The 19,609-nt window shown below is 50.2% G+C and overlaps 1 protein-coding gene across 11 annotated transcripts in view; it reads left to right on the top strand.

The window, feature by feature from the left end:
- Positions 1-18,843, top strand: part of PUM1 (pumilio RNA binding family member 1) — an 85,231-nt gene extending 66,388 nt beyond the window's left edge. For 4 of the 11 annotated variants that reach the window (XM_062509257.1, XM_062509259.1, XM_062509258.1 and 1 more), the window contains 10 exons: positions 3,795-4,062; positions 5,563-5,692; positions 6,579-6,713; positions 8,043-8,180; positions 9,948-10,073; positions 10,927-11,048; positions 11,297-11,529; positions 11,767-11,834; positions 11,943-12,128; positions 12,988-13,102. In XM_062509257.1, the coding sequence (XP_062365241.1) occupies positions 3,795-4,062; positions 5,563-5,692; positions 6,579-6,713; positions 8,043-8,180; positions 9,948-10,073; positions 10,927-11,048; positions 11,297-11,529; positions 11,767-11,834; positions 11,943-12,095 (1,373 nt within the window). In that variant the 3' untranslated portion in view covers positions 12,096-12,128; positions 12,988-13,102. Of the gene's footprint in view, positions 1-3,794; positions 4,063-5,562; positions 5,693-6,578; positions 6,714-8,042; positions 8,181-9,947; positions 10,074-10,926; positions 11,049-11,296; positions 11,732-11,766; positions 12,129-12,987; positions 13,181-16,966 lie in introns of those variants that run through there. The other 7 variants (XM_062509263.1, XM_062509262.1, XM_062509261.1 and 4 more) reach the window with 6 other exon arrangements.
- Positions 18,844-19,609: the final 766 nt, after the last annotated feature.

Raw genomic sequence — 19,609 nt, 5'->3', positions numbered from 1 at the left:
TCCCAGTTTAGAACAGGAGCTGCTCAGTTGTTGGAACTGTGGAGTGAGTCTGAGCAATGGAATAGTTTGGGATGGGAGAGACCTTAAATCCCACCCAGTGCCACCCCAGGGACACCTTCCCCTGTCCCAGGCTGCTCCAGCCCCAGTGTCCAGCCTGGCCTTGGGTACTGCCAGGGATCCAGGGGCAGCCACAGCTGCTCTGGGAATTCCATCCCACCACCCTCACAGAGAGAAAATCCTCCCCAGTATTCCATCTAAACCCATTCCCCATGAAGAGCATTCCCTGTGTCCTGTCCCTCCATGCCTTGTCCCCAGTCCCTGTCCAGCTCTCCTGGAGCCCCTCAGGCCCTGCCAGGGGCTCTGAGCTCTCCCTGGAGCCTTCTCCTCTCCAGGTGAGCACCCCCAGCTCTCCCAGCCTGGCTCCAGAGGAAGGAGCTCTTTCATTGTAGTTATTGGTAAAATCCTGCTGGTACAGAGGAGCTGGAGGCACCCGAAGATTTCAGGCCTTTGGTGGAGTTAAGAATTGTGATTTAGGAAACTTGTTCCCCGCAGGATCTCTGTGTTCCTAGGATGATGTTGAGCCTGAGCTGCAGTCAGCATTGCCATCAGGAGGGACAAGTGGGGGAAAAGTGGAGTCACTGTGAATCTCCAAGGCTGGGGCTTTCTCAGGAAACCTCTGACAGATTTTCTGTCAGAAATTGAGATTTTCTGAATGTGCTGTTAACTAGGAGATAACAGCCTGAGTGCCAAACCCTCCCCTTTCCCATCAGGATCTGTTTTCCACTTCAATCCCTGCTCTTACTTTGCTCCAGGCTTTGAAACAAGAAGCGTGAATTTTGAGAATTCCAGATGTGTGGGAAGCATGGTGCTCAGCTTGTCCCTCCTGGGTTTCCTTCACCTGGAAAGTGCTGTACTCATCCTGTGGAAATCCTGGTCCCTTCAGGAGACAGGAATATCAGGAATATCTCCTGCTGGCTTTTGGGAGTTGTTGCTCAGTGTGGGAGCTGGGGTGCAGGAGGTGATGGACACTCCATTGCAAGGCAGCACAAGGAGCTCGCAGCTCTCCTTTTCCTTGGGGGAAAAAAGGGAGGAAAAAGAGTCTTGCCTTTCTTTGGGAAAGAAGAGTTTTGGCAGCAGCTCCAGAGAAATTTGCTCAGCTCAGAGATGTAGAATCACAAAATATTCTGAGCTGGAAGTGGGCCACAGAGGTCATAATTAATAATCAGGCTTTTACCTGATCCACAATTCTCATCCAGTTTCCTGCATGGAAGCTTCCTCCTGGTGTCGATGGCTGAGGAGTGCAGCTCCCTCTGCCCTGTTTTTATGGACTATTTTAATTCCAGCCCAGCTGCCAGCGGCTGCTTGTCTGCAGCCAGCCCTGCCAAGGTTTCCTTGGAGCTCTCCCCTCCGTGGCAGAGATTCCTGCAGCTTCATTTCCCTGGGATCCCCCCCTGCCTCACCTTGGCCCTGCAGGTGCCTCTGTGATCAGGATGTGTTCCCTGGGAGGAGTTGTTCCAGCCAGGAAAATTGGTGCAGGCTCCTTCTGCACCAGCAGAGGGATCCCAAGCCCTGCAGGAAAGGCAGAAATCAAATCCTCTACCAGGTGCTGAGCTACATCCTGAAAACTTGCAGACAGGGAAGCAGCGTTGGAAGGTTTAAGTTTGTTCTTGTTAAAGCTTCTCTCTGTGGGATGAAACATCACTTGTCCCCATATTCCTGTTTTTGGGTAACACAGTTTCTCTATTAATGTGGCTGCAGATATTTCAGCCATTTGTAAGAGCACAGCAGTTTAAAATCTTAATTGGTTTTAATTTATTGTTATTTACCTGGGTTTAATAGTGATTTGTGTTTTTATCTCCACATTTTTTATATTTTTCTATCCCCCACCTCCAGCACACTTCTTTTAACTCTGTCCTTGCCAGGGCAGCAGGAGAGGTGGGAAAAACCTGAGGATGGAGGCAAAGGCAGTAGAAACAACAAAAAAGCTAAAATTTGGGAGTGTTGGGATTGCCAGTGGTCTGGTTCAGCCAGTTTGGACACAGCAGGAGGAACAGAAGTAGTTTCGCTCTATCAGAAAGTCACAGTCACAGATTTGATGTCACTGAGTAGAGGCAGAATCATAAATCATTCCATCTAAATCAAACCTGATTTAGAAGGGATCATCAGAGTTCTTTGCTGGAGTCTGTAGATGTTCCCAGCCCAATCCAGCAGTGCCACAGACACCTGGACACATCCCCGTCTGAATTCCTTGGAGGGCAGCTCACACAGCTTAGTCAGGGATCACAAAATGGGATCATTGGGGTTGGAAAAGCCCTTTGGGGTCATTGAGTCCCTGTGACTGATGAACCAGCCCAGAGTGCTGAGTGCCATGTCCAGGAATTCCTTGGACACCTCCAGGGATGGGGATTCCAAACCTCCTCGGCCGTTCCAAGGCCTGAACCTCATCACACAGATCATCAAGATTGGAGAAGCTCTCCAAGGTTTTCAGGTCCAACCTGTGACCAGTCTCCACCAGAGCACCAAGTGCCACCTGTTCATTGCTCTGACAGCTCCAGGGATGGGGACTCCAAACCTCCCTGAGCAGCTCCAATGCCTGAAAACCTTCCAGTGAGGAAATCCTGCCTAGAAATCCCAGCTAGAAATTCTTCTTACAAAACACACCTGAAAATCATGCTTAGCTGAATGTCAGGCCCCCCCCTTATGATGGAACAGAACTCAGGAATCCAGTGTCACATCCCTGTGTCCCCATGAGGCTCAACCATGCCTTGTTCCCTTAACCCATCCATGCCTCTTTCCCTTATCTCCATCCATGCCCTGTCCCTTACCCCTCCATTCCCTGTCGCCATGTCCCTTCCCCATCCATTCCATGTCCCTTCCCTCTCCATGCCCTGTCCCTTCCCCATCCGTGCCCCATCCCTTCCCCATCTATTCCTTGTCCCTTCCCCCTCCATTCCCTGTCCCCATGTCCCTTCCCCATCCATTCCCTGTCCCTTCCCCCTCCATTCCCTATCCCCATGTCCCTTCCCCATCCATTCCCTGCCCCTTCCCCATCCATTCCATGTCCCTTCCCTCTCCATGCCCTGTCCCTTCCCCATCTGTGCCCCATCCCTTCCCCATCCATTCCTTGTCCCTTCCCCATCCATTCCCTGTCCCCATGTCCCTTATGCCATCCATGCCCTGTCCCTTCCCCATCCATTCCCTGTCCCCATGTCCCTTCCCCATCCGTGCCCCATCCCTTCCCCATCCATTCCCTGTCCCCATGTCCCTTATGCCATCCATGCCCTGTCCCTTCCCCATCCATTCCCTGCCCCTTCCCCATCCATTCCATGTCCCTTCCCTCTCCATGCCCTGTCCCTTCCCCATCTGTGCCCCATCCCTTCCCCATCCATTCCTTGTCCCTTCCCCATCCATTCCCTGTCCCCATGTCCCTTATGCCATCCATGCCCTGTCCCTTCCCCATCCATTCCCTGTCCCCATGTCCCTTCCCCATCCGTGCCCCATCCCTTCCCCCTCCATTCCCTGTCCCCATGTCCCTTCCCCCTCCATTCCCTGTCCCCATGTCCTTTATGCCATCCATGCCCTGTCCCTTCCCCATCCATTCCCTGTCCCTTCCCCATCCATTCCCTGTCCCTTCCCCTTCCATGCCCTGTCCCTCCCCCCCCATTCCCTGTGCCTCATCCCCATCCGTTCCCCATCCCTCACCCCTCCATGCCCTGTCCCTCCCCCCCCATTCCCTGTGCCTCATCCCCATCCGTTCCCCATCCCTCACCCCTCCATGCCGTGTTCCCTCGCAGGGGGGCTGACGAACGGCAGCGGCCGTTACATCTCGGCGGCGCCGGGAGCGGAGGCCAAGTACCGCAGTGCCAGCAGCGCCTCGAGCCTGTTCAGCCCCAGCAGCACGCTGTTCCCGTCGTCGCGCCTGCGCTACGGCATGTCCGACGTCATGCCCTCGGGCCGCAGCCGCCTGCTCGAGGACTTCCGCAACAACCGCTACCCCAACCTGCAGCTGCGCGAGATCGCCGGCCACATCATGGAGTTCTCCCAGGACCAGCACGGCTCCAGGTGGGCTGGGGAGCCTGGGCACGGCTGCCCCTCGAGGGGGTCTCACACATCTTCTGTGGTTGTGTTCTCATTGTGTTCTGTCGTTGTGTTCTCATTGTGTTCTGTGGTTGTGTTCTCCTCTTGTGTTCTGCACTTGTGTTCTGTCGTGTTCTGTGGTTGCGTTCTCATTGTGTTCTGTCGTTGTGTTCTGTGGTTGTGTTCTCCTCTTGTGTTCTGCACTTGTGTTCTGTCGTGTTCTGTGGTTGTGTTCTGTCATTGTGTTCTGTAGTTGTGTTCTCATCGTGTTCTGTGGTTGTGTTCTCATTGTGTTCTGTAACTGTGTTCTGTGGTTGTGTTCTCATTGTGTTCTGTTGTTGTGTTCTGTCATTGTGTTCTGTGGTTGTGTTCTCTTGTGTTCTGCACTTGTGTTCTGTCGTGTTCTGTGGTTGTGTTCTGTCATTGTGTTCTGTAGTTGTGTTCTGTGGTTGTGTTCTCATCGTGTTCTGTGGTTGTGTTCTCATTGTGTTCTGTGGTTGTGTTCTGTCATTGTGTTCTGTAGTTGTGTTCTGTGGTTGTGTTCTCATCGTGTTCTGTGGCTGTGTTCTCATTGTGTTCTGTAATTGTGTTCTGTCATTGTGTTCTGTGGTTGTGTTCTGTCATTGTGTTCTGTCATTGTGTTCTCCTCTTGTGTTCTACACTTGTGTTCTGCTCTTGTGTTCTGCTCTTGGTTTCTGCACTTCTGTTCTGCCATTGTGATCTGCTCTTGTATTCTGCACTTCTGTTCTGTACTTGTGTTTTTCTGGTTGTGTTCCGCAGTTGCATTTTGTGGTTGTGTTTTGTGCTTTTGTTCTGCAGTTCTGTTTTGTAGTTCTGTTTTGTAGTTCTGTTTTGTTGGCTGCATTTTGTGGTTGTGTTTTGTATCACTTCCCAAAGCTGAGGCAGAGCAAGAAGTAAGTGGGAAGAGCCAAGCCAGTGCCGCAGTCAGGATCCCCCAGGATTTTCCAGTCCAGCTCCTGGCCCTGCCCAGATACCCCAACAATCCCACCCTGTGCATGCCTGAGAGCATTGGCCAAGGTTGAGGACAGGTGCTGGCAGCAGGAATTCCTCCTCCCAAAGGAGTTTCCCTGCTTTGTGGTTTGCTCACTCATCCCACTAGCACAGCTTAATTCACTTGAAAAGCCAGCTGGACATGAGGCCATCCACCATGACTCCATGGGGATCTGCTTTGCTTGGAATGAGGATTCCAGCATGTGGCCATAGGCCTCCTGTCCATGACCACCCCGAGCTTTCAGATGGCTGCATAAAATGTCTGTGTTGGCAAGAGCTTTGCAAGTTGTGGATCACTAAAATGTCCTCAGTTTGGAGATTTAGCTTGTAACGGGACGCTCAGGTTCATGAAAGTGCTTCATCTTCACGTAATAGGATTTTTCATGGTGGTTTCTGGAACACACGGGTGAGGCTTTGGGAAGGAGTTGAATGAACAGATGTGCCCATGGCGTCATTCCAAGGCCTGTTTTTCAGGTTTATTCAGCTGAAACTGGAGCGTGCCACCCCGGCGGAGCGTCAGCTGGTGTTCAATGAGATCCTGCAGGCAGCCTATCAGCTCATGGTGGATGTGTTTGGGAATTACGTCATCCAGAAGTTCTTTGAGGTGAGTCTGCCCTCCTCTGCAGGTCTTCTGGGGTTCCTGCTGTGCTGAGGTGTTGGATGAGCCTGGAAAACCCTGTCTTGAGGCTAAAATCCTGGGTAACTGTCAGCACTGCCACCATCTCCTTCCCACAAGCTGTTGGGTCTTTCCTGCTGGGCTGACTGAGGGGTGAGACTCAGATTTATCTGAAAACACTTGGAGAAGCAAAATGTGTTGGGGTAAACAGCAAGGAATGCAGGAGATGTACATTTCCAGTGGAAAGTGGAAGGGGGTTGGAATGAGCTGAGCCTTAAGGTCCCTTCCAGCCCAAACCACTCTGGGATTCTGCAGATACAGCAGAACTTGTCCAGGCTGCTGCTCTGAGCTCTCAGTGCTCCAGGACCTAGGGACCAGGGAGAAACTTCTGCAGTGACAGCAGCTGCTGGAAAAGTGTTGCATCCCTCCACCCCTCTCTCTTGACACTGGTCTGGTCCTTCACCAGGTATTCCTGGTACTTCTGCCCAGTAATTGAGAATCAGAATCACAGAATCTCCTGAGCTAGAAGGGATCCACAAGGATCCAATCCAACTTCTGGCCCTCGCCAGACACCCCAACAATGTCACCCTGTGCATGCCAGAGGCGTTGTCCCAGCACTCCTGGAGCTCTGGCAGCCCTGGGGCTGTGACCTGTCCAGGGTTGGTGGCCTGGCAGGTGTCACCCTGGTGGCTCCAGCCCGTTTGGGGTGTGCCAGGCAGGCACAGAACATGTCTGGCTGTGCCACTTCACCCCATTCCCATGGGGTTGATCTCTCATCCTGCTCAGTGGGCAGCTTCTGTCCCCAGGGTGGGAGGGCAGTGCCAGTGGCCAGAGGAGGGGTCTGTCCTTGCAGTGACTGTTTGTCCTGTCCCAGTTTGGCAGCCTGGAGCAGAAGCTGGCACTGGCAGAGCGCATCCGTGGGCACGTGCTGTCGCTGGCCCTGCAGATGTACGGCTGCAGGGTGATCCAGAAGGCCCTGGAGTTCATCCCCCCAGACCAGCAGGTAATTGTAAGTTTCAATTTTAACTTTCTTCTTGATGTTCCTTGTTCCTGAGCTGTCCCCAGCTGTCCCTCTTGTGCCTGGTGTTCTCTTGTTTTGTTTCCTGGCGTGTTTGTGGTGTTCCTTGTGTGTGACAAGTCTGTGCCACCGTCCTTGGTTGTCATTGTCACCTCCTTGTTCCCCTTCCCTGGCCGTGGGACTCCTTCTCTGTTAATTCCCTGGAAGCAGATCGTGTGTGTAGGGAAAACTGAGAGTGAGGGTGAATTAAAAGAGATTTTTAAATCTCTTGAAGAAAGAGTTTTGCCTTTAATATTCACTGAGCTGTTGCTATGTGGGTCAGCATCCTGCGCTCCTGCAGGGAGATGGATGAGGAGCTCCTCGTTCTGGCTTGGGGAGATGTGGCTGATAGCCCCACTCAGAGCTCATTAATAAACCCTTCCTCAAGGGTTTTAAGAACAATGAATTAAGATGAAAAATACGCTGGGCAGGCTGGCTCAGGAAGGGTTGGGAATGGTTGTAACAGGAATCTCAGTGGAGGTTATGAAATTAAAAATTTGAAAGAGGCTTTAAGAGTGGTCCTTTCCTTTAGGCTGAGCCTGAGCCAAGTGTGTCAGCAAGGCAGTGCCCAGACTCCAGCACTGTTGCTCCAAGGATTTACTGTCTCCTCCAGAGTGGCATTTTTGAGTCCTCAGTGCTCCCAAAATTCCTGGGTTTGATTCATTTATAAAACAGAACTCACCCAGATTTTGTCAGACCATTAAAATGCCCCAAAGTGTCGTTTCTGTTTGTGAGTGAGGCTTCAACCCTGTACGTGGGGTACATCAGTCATGTCTAAACTTCATTAATTCCTTAATTATCACCTCACTTGTGTAAAATCCCAGCAAGTTCTGAGCCCAGAGCTAACCCTGTTTTAGTGACACGTGACTCTGATACCCAAAGAGTTCGTGAGCTTCGTGCATTTTAGATTTGGCTCTCTTTGAGGGGAGCAGAGGAAAATGGGGTCTGCACAGGAAAGCTGTGGCTCAGTTAGGATTTCTTTAATTTGTGTTCTTGAAAGAGGATGCTCATCAAGAAGGCAGGCTTCATCTTCCTAGAATCCCCGGATGGTTTGGCCTGGAATGGAGCTCCAAGCTCCTACTCCAGGGACTCTCCCACCAGGCCAGGGATTTCAGAGTGGGATTTTCCCCGCTGGCTTCTGTCTCCAGCAAAGCCTAATCTCCTGGCCATTGGAGCACCCCTGATCCTGTGCCATTCCTGCCCAGGCCAGCTGTGCCAGCTGTGCCTCTGGGAGCTGGGGATGCTGGTGGTGCTTTCTGTTTGTGCTCTGTCCTCCTGTAGAACGAGATGGTTCGGGAGCTGGACGGGCACGTGCTCAAGTGCGTCAAGGACCAGAACGGGAACCACGTGGTGCAGAAGTGCATTGAGTGTGTGCAGCCTCAGTCCCTGCAGTTCATCATCGATGCCTTCAAGGGACAGGTGAGGCCCTGCCTACCTCCTGCTCCCTGCTTGGAACAGCCTCAGAGTGACTGGGGCTTCAGCTCCTGGGAGGTCTCAGTTTTAGCAATCATTGCTTGCAAGGTTGATGCAGCCACGTGAGAGAATCCAGAAACTCCTTGGTCACATCCCTGTTAGCATTTCTGGGCAGATCTGTCAGAGTAAAACCTCCTTGCACAAGTCTGTTCTCCTGGAATATTGAGTGGTTTTGAGTGATGAGGGGAAACAAGGCTCTTCCTAATCTATCTTCCCAGTGAAGGTGGTGAGCAGAGTTTTGTGCTGCTGAGGTACCTTAGTCATGTCTAAACTTCATTAATTCCTTAATTACCACCTCAGTTGTGTCAAATCCCAGCAAGTTCTGAGCCCAGAGCTGTTGCCCATTTAGTGACAGGTGACCCTGATAACCCAAAGAATTTGTGAACTTTGTGCATTTTAGATTTGTTTCTCTTTGAGGCAGCAGAGAGGAAAATGGGGGATGCACACGAAAGCAGAGTTTCATTACAATCCCTGCCTGTGCAGGTGGCTTAGAGGAATGCTGAATGCTGATTCCCAAGGGCCTCAGAACAGGGAAAAAGCAGGAGTGTCATCTAGAAGTGGGCAATGGTCCTTGACTCTCTTCATTTTTTGCTTTTTAATTGGTGTCCTCTCCTGAATTGATGTCCTGGGTATCAGTTGTGTTTGGCTTTACTCTGCCTGCCTCAGCTCCCAGTACACAAATTCTGCTTTTTGGGTGTTCCCAACCTCAATTTAATCTGCTTTGTGGGGGCACTTTGAAGTTTTGAGGACTTCAAAGTTCTCAAAGGACTTCATCACCCCAGGGATGTGAGGACAGCCAGGGGCTGTTCCAGCAGGAACCAGGAGCTGGGAGTCCTGGGAAAGTGGGGATTTGGTTGGTTGGTTGGTTGGGTCAAAACAAGCAGGATTCTGGCTGGAAACTTGCTCCTGGTGAGAAATTAGGCTTGGATTTTCCACTGGGAGTTTGGGAAGGCAGAAACATCTCTGGGAGCTCAGCTGATGGCACTGACATTTCCTTGACCAGTTGTCCCAGTTTTATCTGAACCTTCACATGGCAGATGAAACTTAGCACCTCCAGATGATTTTTCTGCAGTTAATTGCACTCCAAGCCCTGTCTCCCTGCAGCATTTACTCACCAGTTATTAAAAATGTGTGACTGTTGATTTAAACTTCAGTGCTTGGATTTGCTGCTGTTGTTAAATCAAAGCAACCAAATGGGACTTTGTGCTTCAGACAGAAAAGGGAGCAGCAATAACAAAGTGTGTCATGTTCTCACCCACAGATCTGCTAATCCATTAGAAATGAGAAAGATTCTTTGTTGTCACTTCTCCTAAGCACTGTTAAGGCTTTTAACCAAATCCAAACAGTTGAAGAAAATCCTTTGCTGGCCTGTTTTAAACTTTTCTTGCTCATAGTATTTCTTAAACAGCTCGAAATTTGTGCTGTTGGGCAAACAGTGTGCTGGAATGATTCGGGAAGAGTTACCAAGCTTCTAGCAATGCTTGGTTGTTCCAGGGTTTGGTTTTTTTTATGAATCAAGAGGTTTTACCTCTTGTTCTTCATGGATGGGGAAGCTGAGGTTTCCCCAGGTAGGGATGGGATGTGTCTGGGATCCCAGTGGGTGTTTCCAGCTGCAGCTGGTGCTGCCTGGAGCTGGAACGGATCCTGGCAGGTTTCTGGGATTCCCAGGGACTAAGGGAATGTTGCTGCCTGTCGTTTGTCCTTTGTCGCCAGGTGTTTGCTCTGTCCACGCACCCGTACGGCTGCCGGGTGATCCAGAGGATCCTGGAGCACTGTCTGCCCGAGCAGACCCTGCCCATCCTGGAGGAGCTCCACCAGCACACGGAGCAGCTGGTGCAGGTCAGTGGGGAAGGGACTGCAATGCCCCCAGGTCATTGCTGAGTGCTGGGACAGCTCCTGCAGAGGCCGTGTGGGAACATTCCCACCTGGAAAAAGGATGGGAATGAGCACGGCAGGCAGGAATTCCCTCAGCACCGCCTGCTTTGGCCACGGGCACAAGTCCAGGGGGTGCCAGGGCTGTTGTCCCCTCCCCTTGAGGAGGCCTCGTGTCCTGGTGCTTCGCTCCAGTGCAGGGAAGAGCAGGAGGGATGGCAAGGGCCGGTTACTGCAAAGGAAAGGAGGTGCCAAGTCACTGCAAACCCAGTCCTGGTGCAGTTCCCAAATTCCCACTCAGATCCCAAGGCACAAGCTGGGGTGAAAAATGAAGTGGTGCAGTTCCCAAGTGCTGTGTGCTCAGTGCTGGGAAATGGGAAGAGATTGGCCATGGACATGAGGCCATGCCTCTGGTACCCTGAACTGGAAAATACATAACCTGTGCTCTGAAAATTCCCAAATTCAGAACAGTGTCCCCTAGCCAGACCCATGACTCACTCTTCCGGGACATGGCATTTGGTAGGTTTGAACCTGGAGAGAGGGGAAGAACTGGGACTAAGCAGAATATTGACATTTCCTGTGCAAGAATATAATTTTGAGTTCTACGAATAATACAGTTTCTACAAAAATGCATAATTTTACCACCTGGTACCACCCTAGAATGCACATTTTTGCAGAAACAGAAAATATCAAGCTGATTTGTATAGTAAATACTTCAGTTGAACTTTAACTCTGAATGCACTTTGGGAATCAGTTTGCTAGGAATGCTACTAGTCTATTTATGCACCTTTTGTGTGCATTGCTGCTGTCTCCCACCCAGGACCAGTATGGGAATTACGTTATCCAGCACGTCCTGGAGCACGGCCGGCCCGAGGATAAGAGCAAGATCGTAGCAGAAATCAGAGGCAATGTGCTTGTGTTGAGTCAACATAAATTTGCCAGGTAGGAATTCCTTCCTTTAATGGTGTTCAGACACATCCCAGAGCTGCAGGAGACTTAGGAGTGGGTGTAGGGAGGTGAAAATGACTTTTGCTTCATAAAGAAATGTTATTTATAACAGTTATAAACTGGGCTGTGTCAGTCAGGTGAGTCTGTCATGGAGGAGGATGGAGATGTGAAAGAGTAGCTCTGATCCAAGCTCCTGAATTTAACCAGGAATTGTGTGTTTTGGTTTATCTGATTTGTTTAAGTTGTCACTACCTCTTGGATAATAAGAACATTCACTGCTCTGGGATGCCTTGTCCAGCCATGGGGGATTTAGGAAATCAGTGCAGCAACAATCCGTCCCAATTTTCCCAGAGGAATTTCCACTCACAGCATCATTCCCAGCTTTTTGCTGTGTCCCTTTTGAGTCACACCCTCCAAGGGGAGCAACAGCATTCCCAGATGCTGCAGAGCCACATGTGGGTGAAACACAGTCCAGGTATTTATGGATGTCAGGACAAAGCAATGCTTCCCACGTGTGTGAATCCCTGCTGGATGTGCTTCCAGCCCCTGGAACATGAAGGCTGAGTTCTTCAAAGGCTCAAAATTCCCCCTTCCTCTGATGAGAATTCTCATGGACACGAAGGAAGTGGAACATTAATGAGAATTAGGAGAGCGTGGTCTTCACGTTGTTATTTCAGGTTCTTCCTCACTGCTTTGCCTGGCTTTTTCCCAGTCTTCTTTCCAGCTGGAGCATTAATTAGTGGAGGGTCCCCCGAGCTGAGCAGAGCTGCTGGTGATGCTGTGAGTCAGGCAGGGCTGTGGGATGAGCCCAGCACAGCTCTCAGTCCCCTTTCATGTACCCTACTTCTGGCTCTCCAGAGAGCTCAGGCTGCTCTTTAATATATTCAGGAATTTCAGAAATCCTCTGCTTGGCTGAGATTTTTCATTCCTGAACGAGCACTTCCATGTTGTTCTAACCTTGGATGTCCATTCCCACCGTGTTCCAGTGTGGAGAAAATCAAAACAACAACTTGGCTTCTCTTTTATGAGAGTGGACACTGACCTGGACTGATCCATTCCCAAATTCCCACCGAGGTCCCAAGGCACAAATTGGGATGAAATACGAGCTGGTCCAAATCCCAAATTCCCACTGAGATCCCAAATCCTGTTTGACATTGCTGAGCTGTGCCACCACAAAACCCCTGCCCTTGTAGCAGTACATGAGATCTTCTTAGAGTTGGGAGAAAAGCTCTGAGGAGACATTCCCTGTACAGTTCCCTGCTCCATTCCCAGTTCCCTTCACAGTTCCCTGCTCCCATTCCCAGTTCCCAGTCCCACTCCCAGTTGCCATTTCCTGTTCCCATCCCATCCCATCCCATCCCATGCCATGCCATCCCATGCCATGCCATCCCATCCCATGCCATGCCATCCCATGCCATGCCATCCCATCCCATGCCATCCCATCCCATCCCATGCCATCCCATCCCATGCCATGCCATCCCATGCCATGCCATCCCATCCCATGCCATCCCATCCCATCCCATCCCATCCCATGCCATCCCATCCCATGCCATCCCATCCCATCCCATCCCATCCCATCCCATCCCATCCCATCCCATCCCATCCCATCCCATCCCATCCCATCCCATCCCATCCCATCCCATCCCATCCCATCCCATCCCATGCCATCCCATGCCATCCCATGCCATCCCATCCCATCCCATCCCATCCCATCCCATCCCATCCCATCCCATCCCATCCCATCCCATCCCATCCCATCCCATCCCATCCCATCCCATCCCATGCCATCCCATGCCATGCCATGCCATGCCATCCCATCCCATCCCATCCCATCCCATCCCATCCCATCCCATCCCATCCCATCCCATCCCATCCCATGCCATCCCATGCCATGCCATGCCATGCCATCCCTGACGGTGCCGTGCCGTTGCAGTAACGTGGTGGAGAAGTGTGTGACGCACGCGTCGCGCACGGAGCGCGCCATGCTGATAGACGAGGTGTGCACCATGAACGACGGCCCCCACAGTGCCTTATACACCATGATGAAGGACCAGTACGCCAACTACGTGGTGCAGAAGATGATCGACGTGGCAGAGCCGGCCCAGAGGAAGATTGTCATGCACAAGGTGAGGAGGGACAGCCTGGCCCTGCCACGCTGAGCCTGGAGGGAAATGGGGCTGAGGGTGGAGTGATGGCAGAGGGCTTAGAGTGTTCCAGTGGCTGGAAGATGGGAAATACAGAATGGTTTGGGTTGGAAGGGACCTCAAAACTCATCCAGTGCCACTCCAGGGACACTGTCCCAGGCTGCTCCCAGCCCCAGTGTCCAGCCAGGCCTTTGACACTGCCAGGGATCCAGGGGCAGCCACAGCTGCTCTGGGAATTCCATCCCAGCCCTGCCCACCCTGCCAGGGAACAATTCCTTCCCAAGATCCCACCCAGCCCTGCCCTGTGGCAGTGGAAGCCATTCCCTGTGTCCTGTCCCTCCATGCCTTGTCCCCAGTCCCTGTCCAGCTCTCCTGGAGCCCCTTCAGGCCCTGCCAGGGGCTCTGAGCTCTCCCTGGAGCCTTCTCCTCCCCAGGTGAGCACCCCCAGCTCTCCCAGCCTGGCTCCAGAGGGGCTCCAGCCCTGCAGCAGCTCCCTGGATTCCTCTGGGCTCTCTCCAGCAGCTCCAGGTGCTGCTGGTGTTGGGGGCCCAGGGAAGAATTCCTTCCTGGTATCCCACCTGTCCCTGCCCCCTGTCTGAGTGAAGCCATTCCCCCTTGTCACAAATCCCTCTCCAGCTTCCTGCAGGGACACAGAGCTGCCCCTGGGCTTCAGCTGCAGCTGCGTGCTGGCAGCATTGCCCGTGTCCCAGTGACCCAGTTCTGCATGGAGCAGGTGCCGCGCTCCTGCCAGCGCTGGGCTGGGCTCCTGCAGCCTGAGCCTGTGTCCCCATCCCTGTCCCTCTCTGTCCTCTTCCTGTGTCCCCATCCCTGTCCCTCTGTGTCCCCATCCCTGTCCCTCTGTGTCCTCTTTCTGTGTCCCCATCCCTGTCCCTCTGTGTCCCCTGCCTGTGTCCCCCTGGCTCTGTCCTCCTGCATCCCCCTGGCTGTGTCCCTGCAAGCTGTGTCCCTCTCTGTCCCTGTAGCTGTGTCCCTATGGGCTGTGTCCCTGCTGGTTGTGTCCCTGTGTTCCCCTGCCTGTGCCCCTTTGCCTGTGTCCCTGTGCCCGTGGCTGCCAGCCCTGCCTGTCCCTCCATGTCCCTCCCAAGACCACAGGCCTTGCCTGGTGCCTCCTCTGAGCCCGCAGCCATTGATCAGATCCTCTGTTCTTCACTTCTAAATGAGTTTTGATGGGACACCTCCCAGAATCCCAGGATCCCTGAGGCTGGAAAAGCCCTCCAAGGCCACGAGTCCAGTCTGTGCCCCATCCTCACCTTGTCCCCACCAGAGCCCTGTGTGCCACCTCCAGGAATTCCTTGGACAACCCCAGGGATGGGCACTCCAAACTTCCCTGGTTTTGACTTAAAACCCTTCCCATGAAAAAAAAATCTTCCTGATATCCTAAACTTCCATGGTTTAGCTTTGCCCTGTGGATGCCCTTGTGAATGCACAACCATCCCAGGAGTTCCTATTTATCCAAAATTAAGATGTTTGGAATGAAATCTGCTTTGCTGCCATCCCCAGGGCCCTGTACCTGCTGCTCCAAGGGCAGGGAGCTCTGGAAACATGGAATATCTTCATTTCCCTGCTTTTAAAGGTCACATTTGCAGGGTGTTAGAATGGCAGTGGATGGAGAATAACAGGCTTTAAATGGGGGGTGGGACTGAGGGGATTTTAATTTTCCTCAGTGACATTTTTTGGGGTTACTTGATGAAAAATACCAGGTATAGCCAGAAAAATGAAATCCTGACTGACCCAGGCATGGAAAAGCCAAGACTTATTTATTTTGAATAATGTCAGGTATTCAAATGCTAATGAAGCATTTTTTTATTGTATTTAAGCATCCTTGACTAAACCAGACTTGATTTTTCTGTAAGAAATGGAAATTTGTGTGAGGGAGCTGTTTTGACCTGCACACATGCATGGAATCAACACAAGCAGCTGGAATAATCCTCAGGGATGTTAATTCTTAGGTTTAGGAGCCACTCACAGTCATTCTTTTAACCCCAAATCTGTTTTAGTCCACAAGAAATGCTAAAGATAGTTAAAGATAACTGGCAAGGGATACACCCAGTTTATCTGTGGCAGAAGAGCCATGGATTTGTCAATCCATAACAGAGAGTTCTGTATTAAAAAAAAAAAAAACAAGAAAAAACCAAAAAAAACCACCCCAAATTATTGTTCCTGACATTCCTTACTTTCTTTTTCCCATGGAGCAAAGACTTTGGAAGAAAATGCAAATTAGATTATCAGTGGGGCTGTCAAAAATAGCTCAGGGTTGACAGCTAAATGGGCCTGAGTGAATGTGATTTCAGCTATGATCCCAGGCTGCAGGAAAGCCTGGAAAAATGGAGCCAGGGGCTGCAGGAATGGCTGGGGATTGTGGAAAACAGCAGGTTGGGATGGTGATAAAAATGGGATTTTATTTCCGTTTTTAAAAATTCAGTTGAAAAGTGATTTTAACAGTTGTGTCAGTAAAAGGAAAAAGTGAAAGGGATGAAGCTGGGCAGAGAAGGAATGGTTGGGATTGGAGCTTCACTGCTCCTTTTGCTGGGCACAGGCATCATTCCTGCTGGGAATGGGGAGCCTGGCTTGGATTTGTGGTTTTGGATTGTGGCTCCTCGAGTGGGACAGGAATGGGAGGAGCTGGAGGCTGAGCTGCTGAGGCAGGAGCAGTTTGGGATGGTCAGTGATGGGATGTGGCCACCCTTGGAGCAGGGAATGCTGGACATGCAGGGGCTGTTCCCACTTGGAGAGGAGAAAATGGTGACATCATGGGATCCTGGAAGGGTTTGGGTTGGAGAAGCCTTAAATCTCATCCAGTGCCACCCTGCCATGGCAGGGACACCTCCCACTGTCCCTGTATCCTGTCCCTCACACCCATCCTGCCCTGTAAAGGACAGGCTGGCCACAGCAAGGGAAAGTTCTCCCAGGCAGCTCTTGCAAGAGTATAATGAAATTAAAAGAATCATTTATCCACTGATCCCCATTCCAAACTGGGAAAGCCAGAGCCAGGCACATCCAGCCCCAGTCCATGGGGAACATGCCAGCAACATTCCCAAAACCTGCTTGTGGGACTAGAGAGAAATCAGAGAATGGTTTGGGCTGGAAAGGACCTGAAATCCCATCCAGTGCCACCCCCGGGACACCTCCCACTGTCCCAGGCTGCTCCAGCCCCAGTGTCCAACCTGGCCTTGGGCACTGCCAGGGATCCAGGGGCAGCCACAGCTGCTCTGGGAATTCCATCCCAGCCCTGCCCACCTCCCGGGGAGAATTTATCCCAAATATCTCCACCCTGATCCTCACAGGGAGGAATTTATCCCAAATATCTTCATCCTAATTCTCTAACTGATCAGAGGAGCGAGCCAGGGATTCCCTGAGGAGAGGGCCTGAGGGGATTTGGGGTGAGCAGCACAACCCAGGAGCCAAACAACCCCAAAGCCCCGTTGGAAGGGGCAGCAGGGGCTCAGCCCGGCTGGCCTTGGGCACTGCCAGGGATCCAGGGGCAGCCACATCCCAGCCCTGCCCGCCCTCCCAGGCAACAGTTCCTTCCCAAGATCCCACCCAGCCCTTGGCAGGCAGTGAGAATCCATTGAATGCGGAGCCCCCAGTGCTTGCCTCGTGCAAAATGCCGGTGGGAATTCGGGAGCGCTGCCGGCATTCGCAGGGGTCGCGATGCCAGCGAAGATGTGCGTGTGCGAGCCGAGCTGGGGGGGCGCTGTCACCCCCACCCCCGTTCCTCAATCCCATTTGTGCTGCTTTTCCCGGCAGATCCGGCCCCACATCGCCACGCTGCGCAAGTACACGTACGGCAAACACATCCTGGCCAAGCTGGAGAAATACTACATGAAAAATGGGGTGGATTTGGGGCCCATCTGCGGCCCCCCCAACGGCATCATCTGAGCAGGGGCTGCCTCCGGAGCCGCTCCAGGATCCCGGAATCCGGCCCAGGAATCCAGCCCAGAACCCGCCCGCACCTCCAGCCACGGTTGCTTAAAAAAAAATAAAATAAAATAAAATAAAATAAAATACAAACAAACAAATAAAAACCCACAAAAAACAAACAGAGCAAAGCAGAAAAAAAAAACCACAAAAAAATAGAAGCCTTTGTAAATTTCTTTAATTTTATTATGCATAACATGTACTAATTATTTTTTTTAATTAACTAATTGCCCTGCTGTTTTACTGGTGTATAGAATTCTTGTACATAGGTCTCAGATGTACATGGAAGACCACATTTTTGTTCACTGTTGTATCTATATTCCAAATGTGGAGACTTTCAGGGTGGTTGGTTTGAAGACAACAAACAAACAAAACAGGGAAAAAAACCCCTCGTTTTTAATTCATCGTTTTTTGCAAATACCTTTCTTGGGGGTTTTTTTTTCCTCCTTTTAGCCCAAAAATCAGTGCGAAGTTGGGATTTTAGTTCTGTGACACCATTGGTAGAAATACTGAAAAGAGAAAAAAATTCAACTTGCTAAAGTTTGGTTTTAAACAAAGACGCCAAAAATCCATTTTTGGGACTTTTTAATGGTTTTATTTCTATTTTATTTGAGACTCTGACATGCTGAAGGAGGGAGCTTAGCTGGCGTTTTGAGAAAAACCCAGAGATGATTTTAAAGTGGAGGATTTTTGGGATTTTTTTATGCCCACTCCTCTGTTCACCTGGAGAGACACAATTTGATTATTTAGCATGAGGAAAAACAAAAAAAATCCAACTCGGCTTTGGTCTTGCTTCTATAAATATATAGTGTATACTTGGTGTAGACTTTACATATATAAAAATTTGTAGTATTTTCTTGTTTTGATGTCTGATCTGTATCTATAATGTACCCTAGTAGTGGAACATACTTCTGACTGTACAATTGTACATTTGTAAACCTCTGTAATGTAAATGTGGAGAAGTTTGAATCGACATAAAACCCGTTTTTTGGTAAGAAAACAGGAAAAAAAAAAGAATTTAGCAAAACCTGTGCATTTCAGTGTATATTCACACCTTTTATGGTCGTAGCATATAGTGTTGTATATTGTAAATTGTAATTTCAACCAGAAGTAAATTTTTTCTTTTGAAGGAAATGTTCTCTTTATACAGCCTAGTTAATGTTTAAAAACAAAAAAGGAAGAAAAATAAACTGCTTGGTTTTATTTGTCACCTAGTTGGACGGTAGAGATCCTTTCTAGATGTTCTACAGACCTGATTCAGTTCCAAATAGTGTTTTTTTGAATCTTACAAAGTAATGTTTTGCTTCTTTTGTGACAGTAAGAAACAAAAAGTGCAAAAGTACAGCCCCCCCCTAGTTTTCCTTACAATCAGAGCCCCTTTTCACCTTGTAAAGTGTGAATCACCTCCCCCTTTTTTGTACAGAAGATGAACTGTATTTTGCATTTTGTCTACTTGTAAGTGAATGTAACATACTGTCAATTTTCCTCGTTTGAATATAGAATTGTAACACTACACGGTGTACATTTACAGAGCCTTGTGTATATTTCCAATGAACTTTTTTGCAAGCACACTTGTAACCATATGTGTATAATTAACAAACCTGTGTATGCTTCTGCCTGGGCGACTATTTTTTGTAACTCTTGTGTAGATTGTCTCTAAACAACGTGTGATCTTTATTTTGAAAAATACAGAACTTTGGAATCTGGCCCTGGGTTTCATGGAATTGTTTGTTGGAGTTTGGAGCTTCAGTCCAGGGGCAGGAGGCAGGAAAGGCTGGAGCTGTGATTTTCATGGAATGTTGAATTGGAATTTGGAGCTTCAGGCACAAGGAAGGGCTGTGCTTCTCATGGAGTGTTTAGTGAAGAAGCTGTGCTTTTCATGGAATGTTTAGTTGGAGTTTGGAGCTTCAGACACAGGGAAGGCTGGAGCTGTGCTTTTCATGGAATGTTTAGTTGGAGTTTGGAGCTTCAGACAAGGAAGGCTGGAGCTGTGCTTTTCATGGAATGTTTAGTTGGAGTTTGGAGCTTCAGACACAGGGAAGGCTGGAGCTGTGCTTTTCATTGAATGTTTAGTTGGAGTTTGGAGCTTCAGACAAGAAAGGCTGGAGCTGTGCTTTTCATGGAATGTTTAGTTGGAGTTTGGAGCTTCAGACACAGGGAAGGCTGGAGCTGTGCTTTTCATGGAATGTTTAGTTGGAGTTTGGAGCTTCAGACAAGGAAGGCTGGAGCTGTGCTTTTCATGGAATGTTTAGTTGGAGTTTGGAGTTTCCACCCAGGAGCAGGACACGGAGAAGGGGCTGGAGCTGTGCTGGAGGGCTGGAATGGAGAGCAGGGAAAAGGGATAGTTTTAATGGATTTATTTCTGATCTTTTATTTCTGATTTTCTTATTTTCTGATTTATTTCTGGTGCTGAAGGAGGGAGCTGAGCTGGCGTTTCTTTGAGGGGGAGAAAATACCCAGAGATGATTTGAA

This window comes from Cinclus cinclus, chromosome 26, assembly GCF_963662255.1.
Source record: "Cinclus cinclus chromosome 26, bCinCin1.1, whole genome shotgun sequence".
Taxonomy (NCBI): domain Eukaryota; kingdom Metazoa; phylum Chordata; class Aves; order Passeriformes; family Cinclidae; genus Cinclus; species Cinclus cinclus.
The sequence above is the reverse complement of the archived record's forward strand: the minus strand, read 5'-3'. Positions and strand labels throughout refer to the sequence as shown.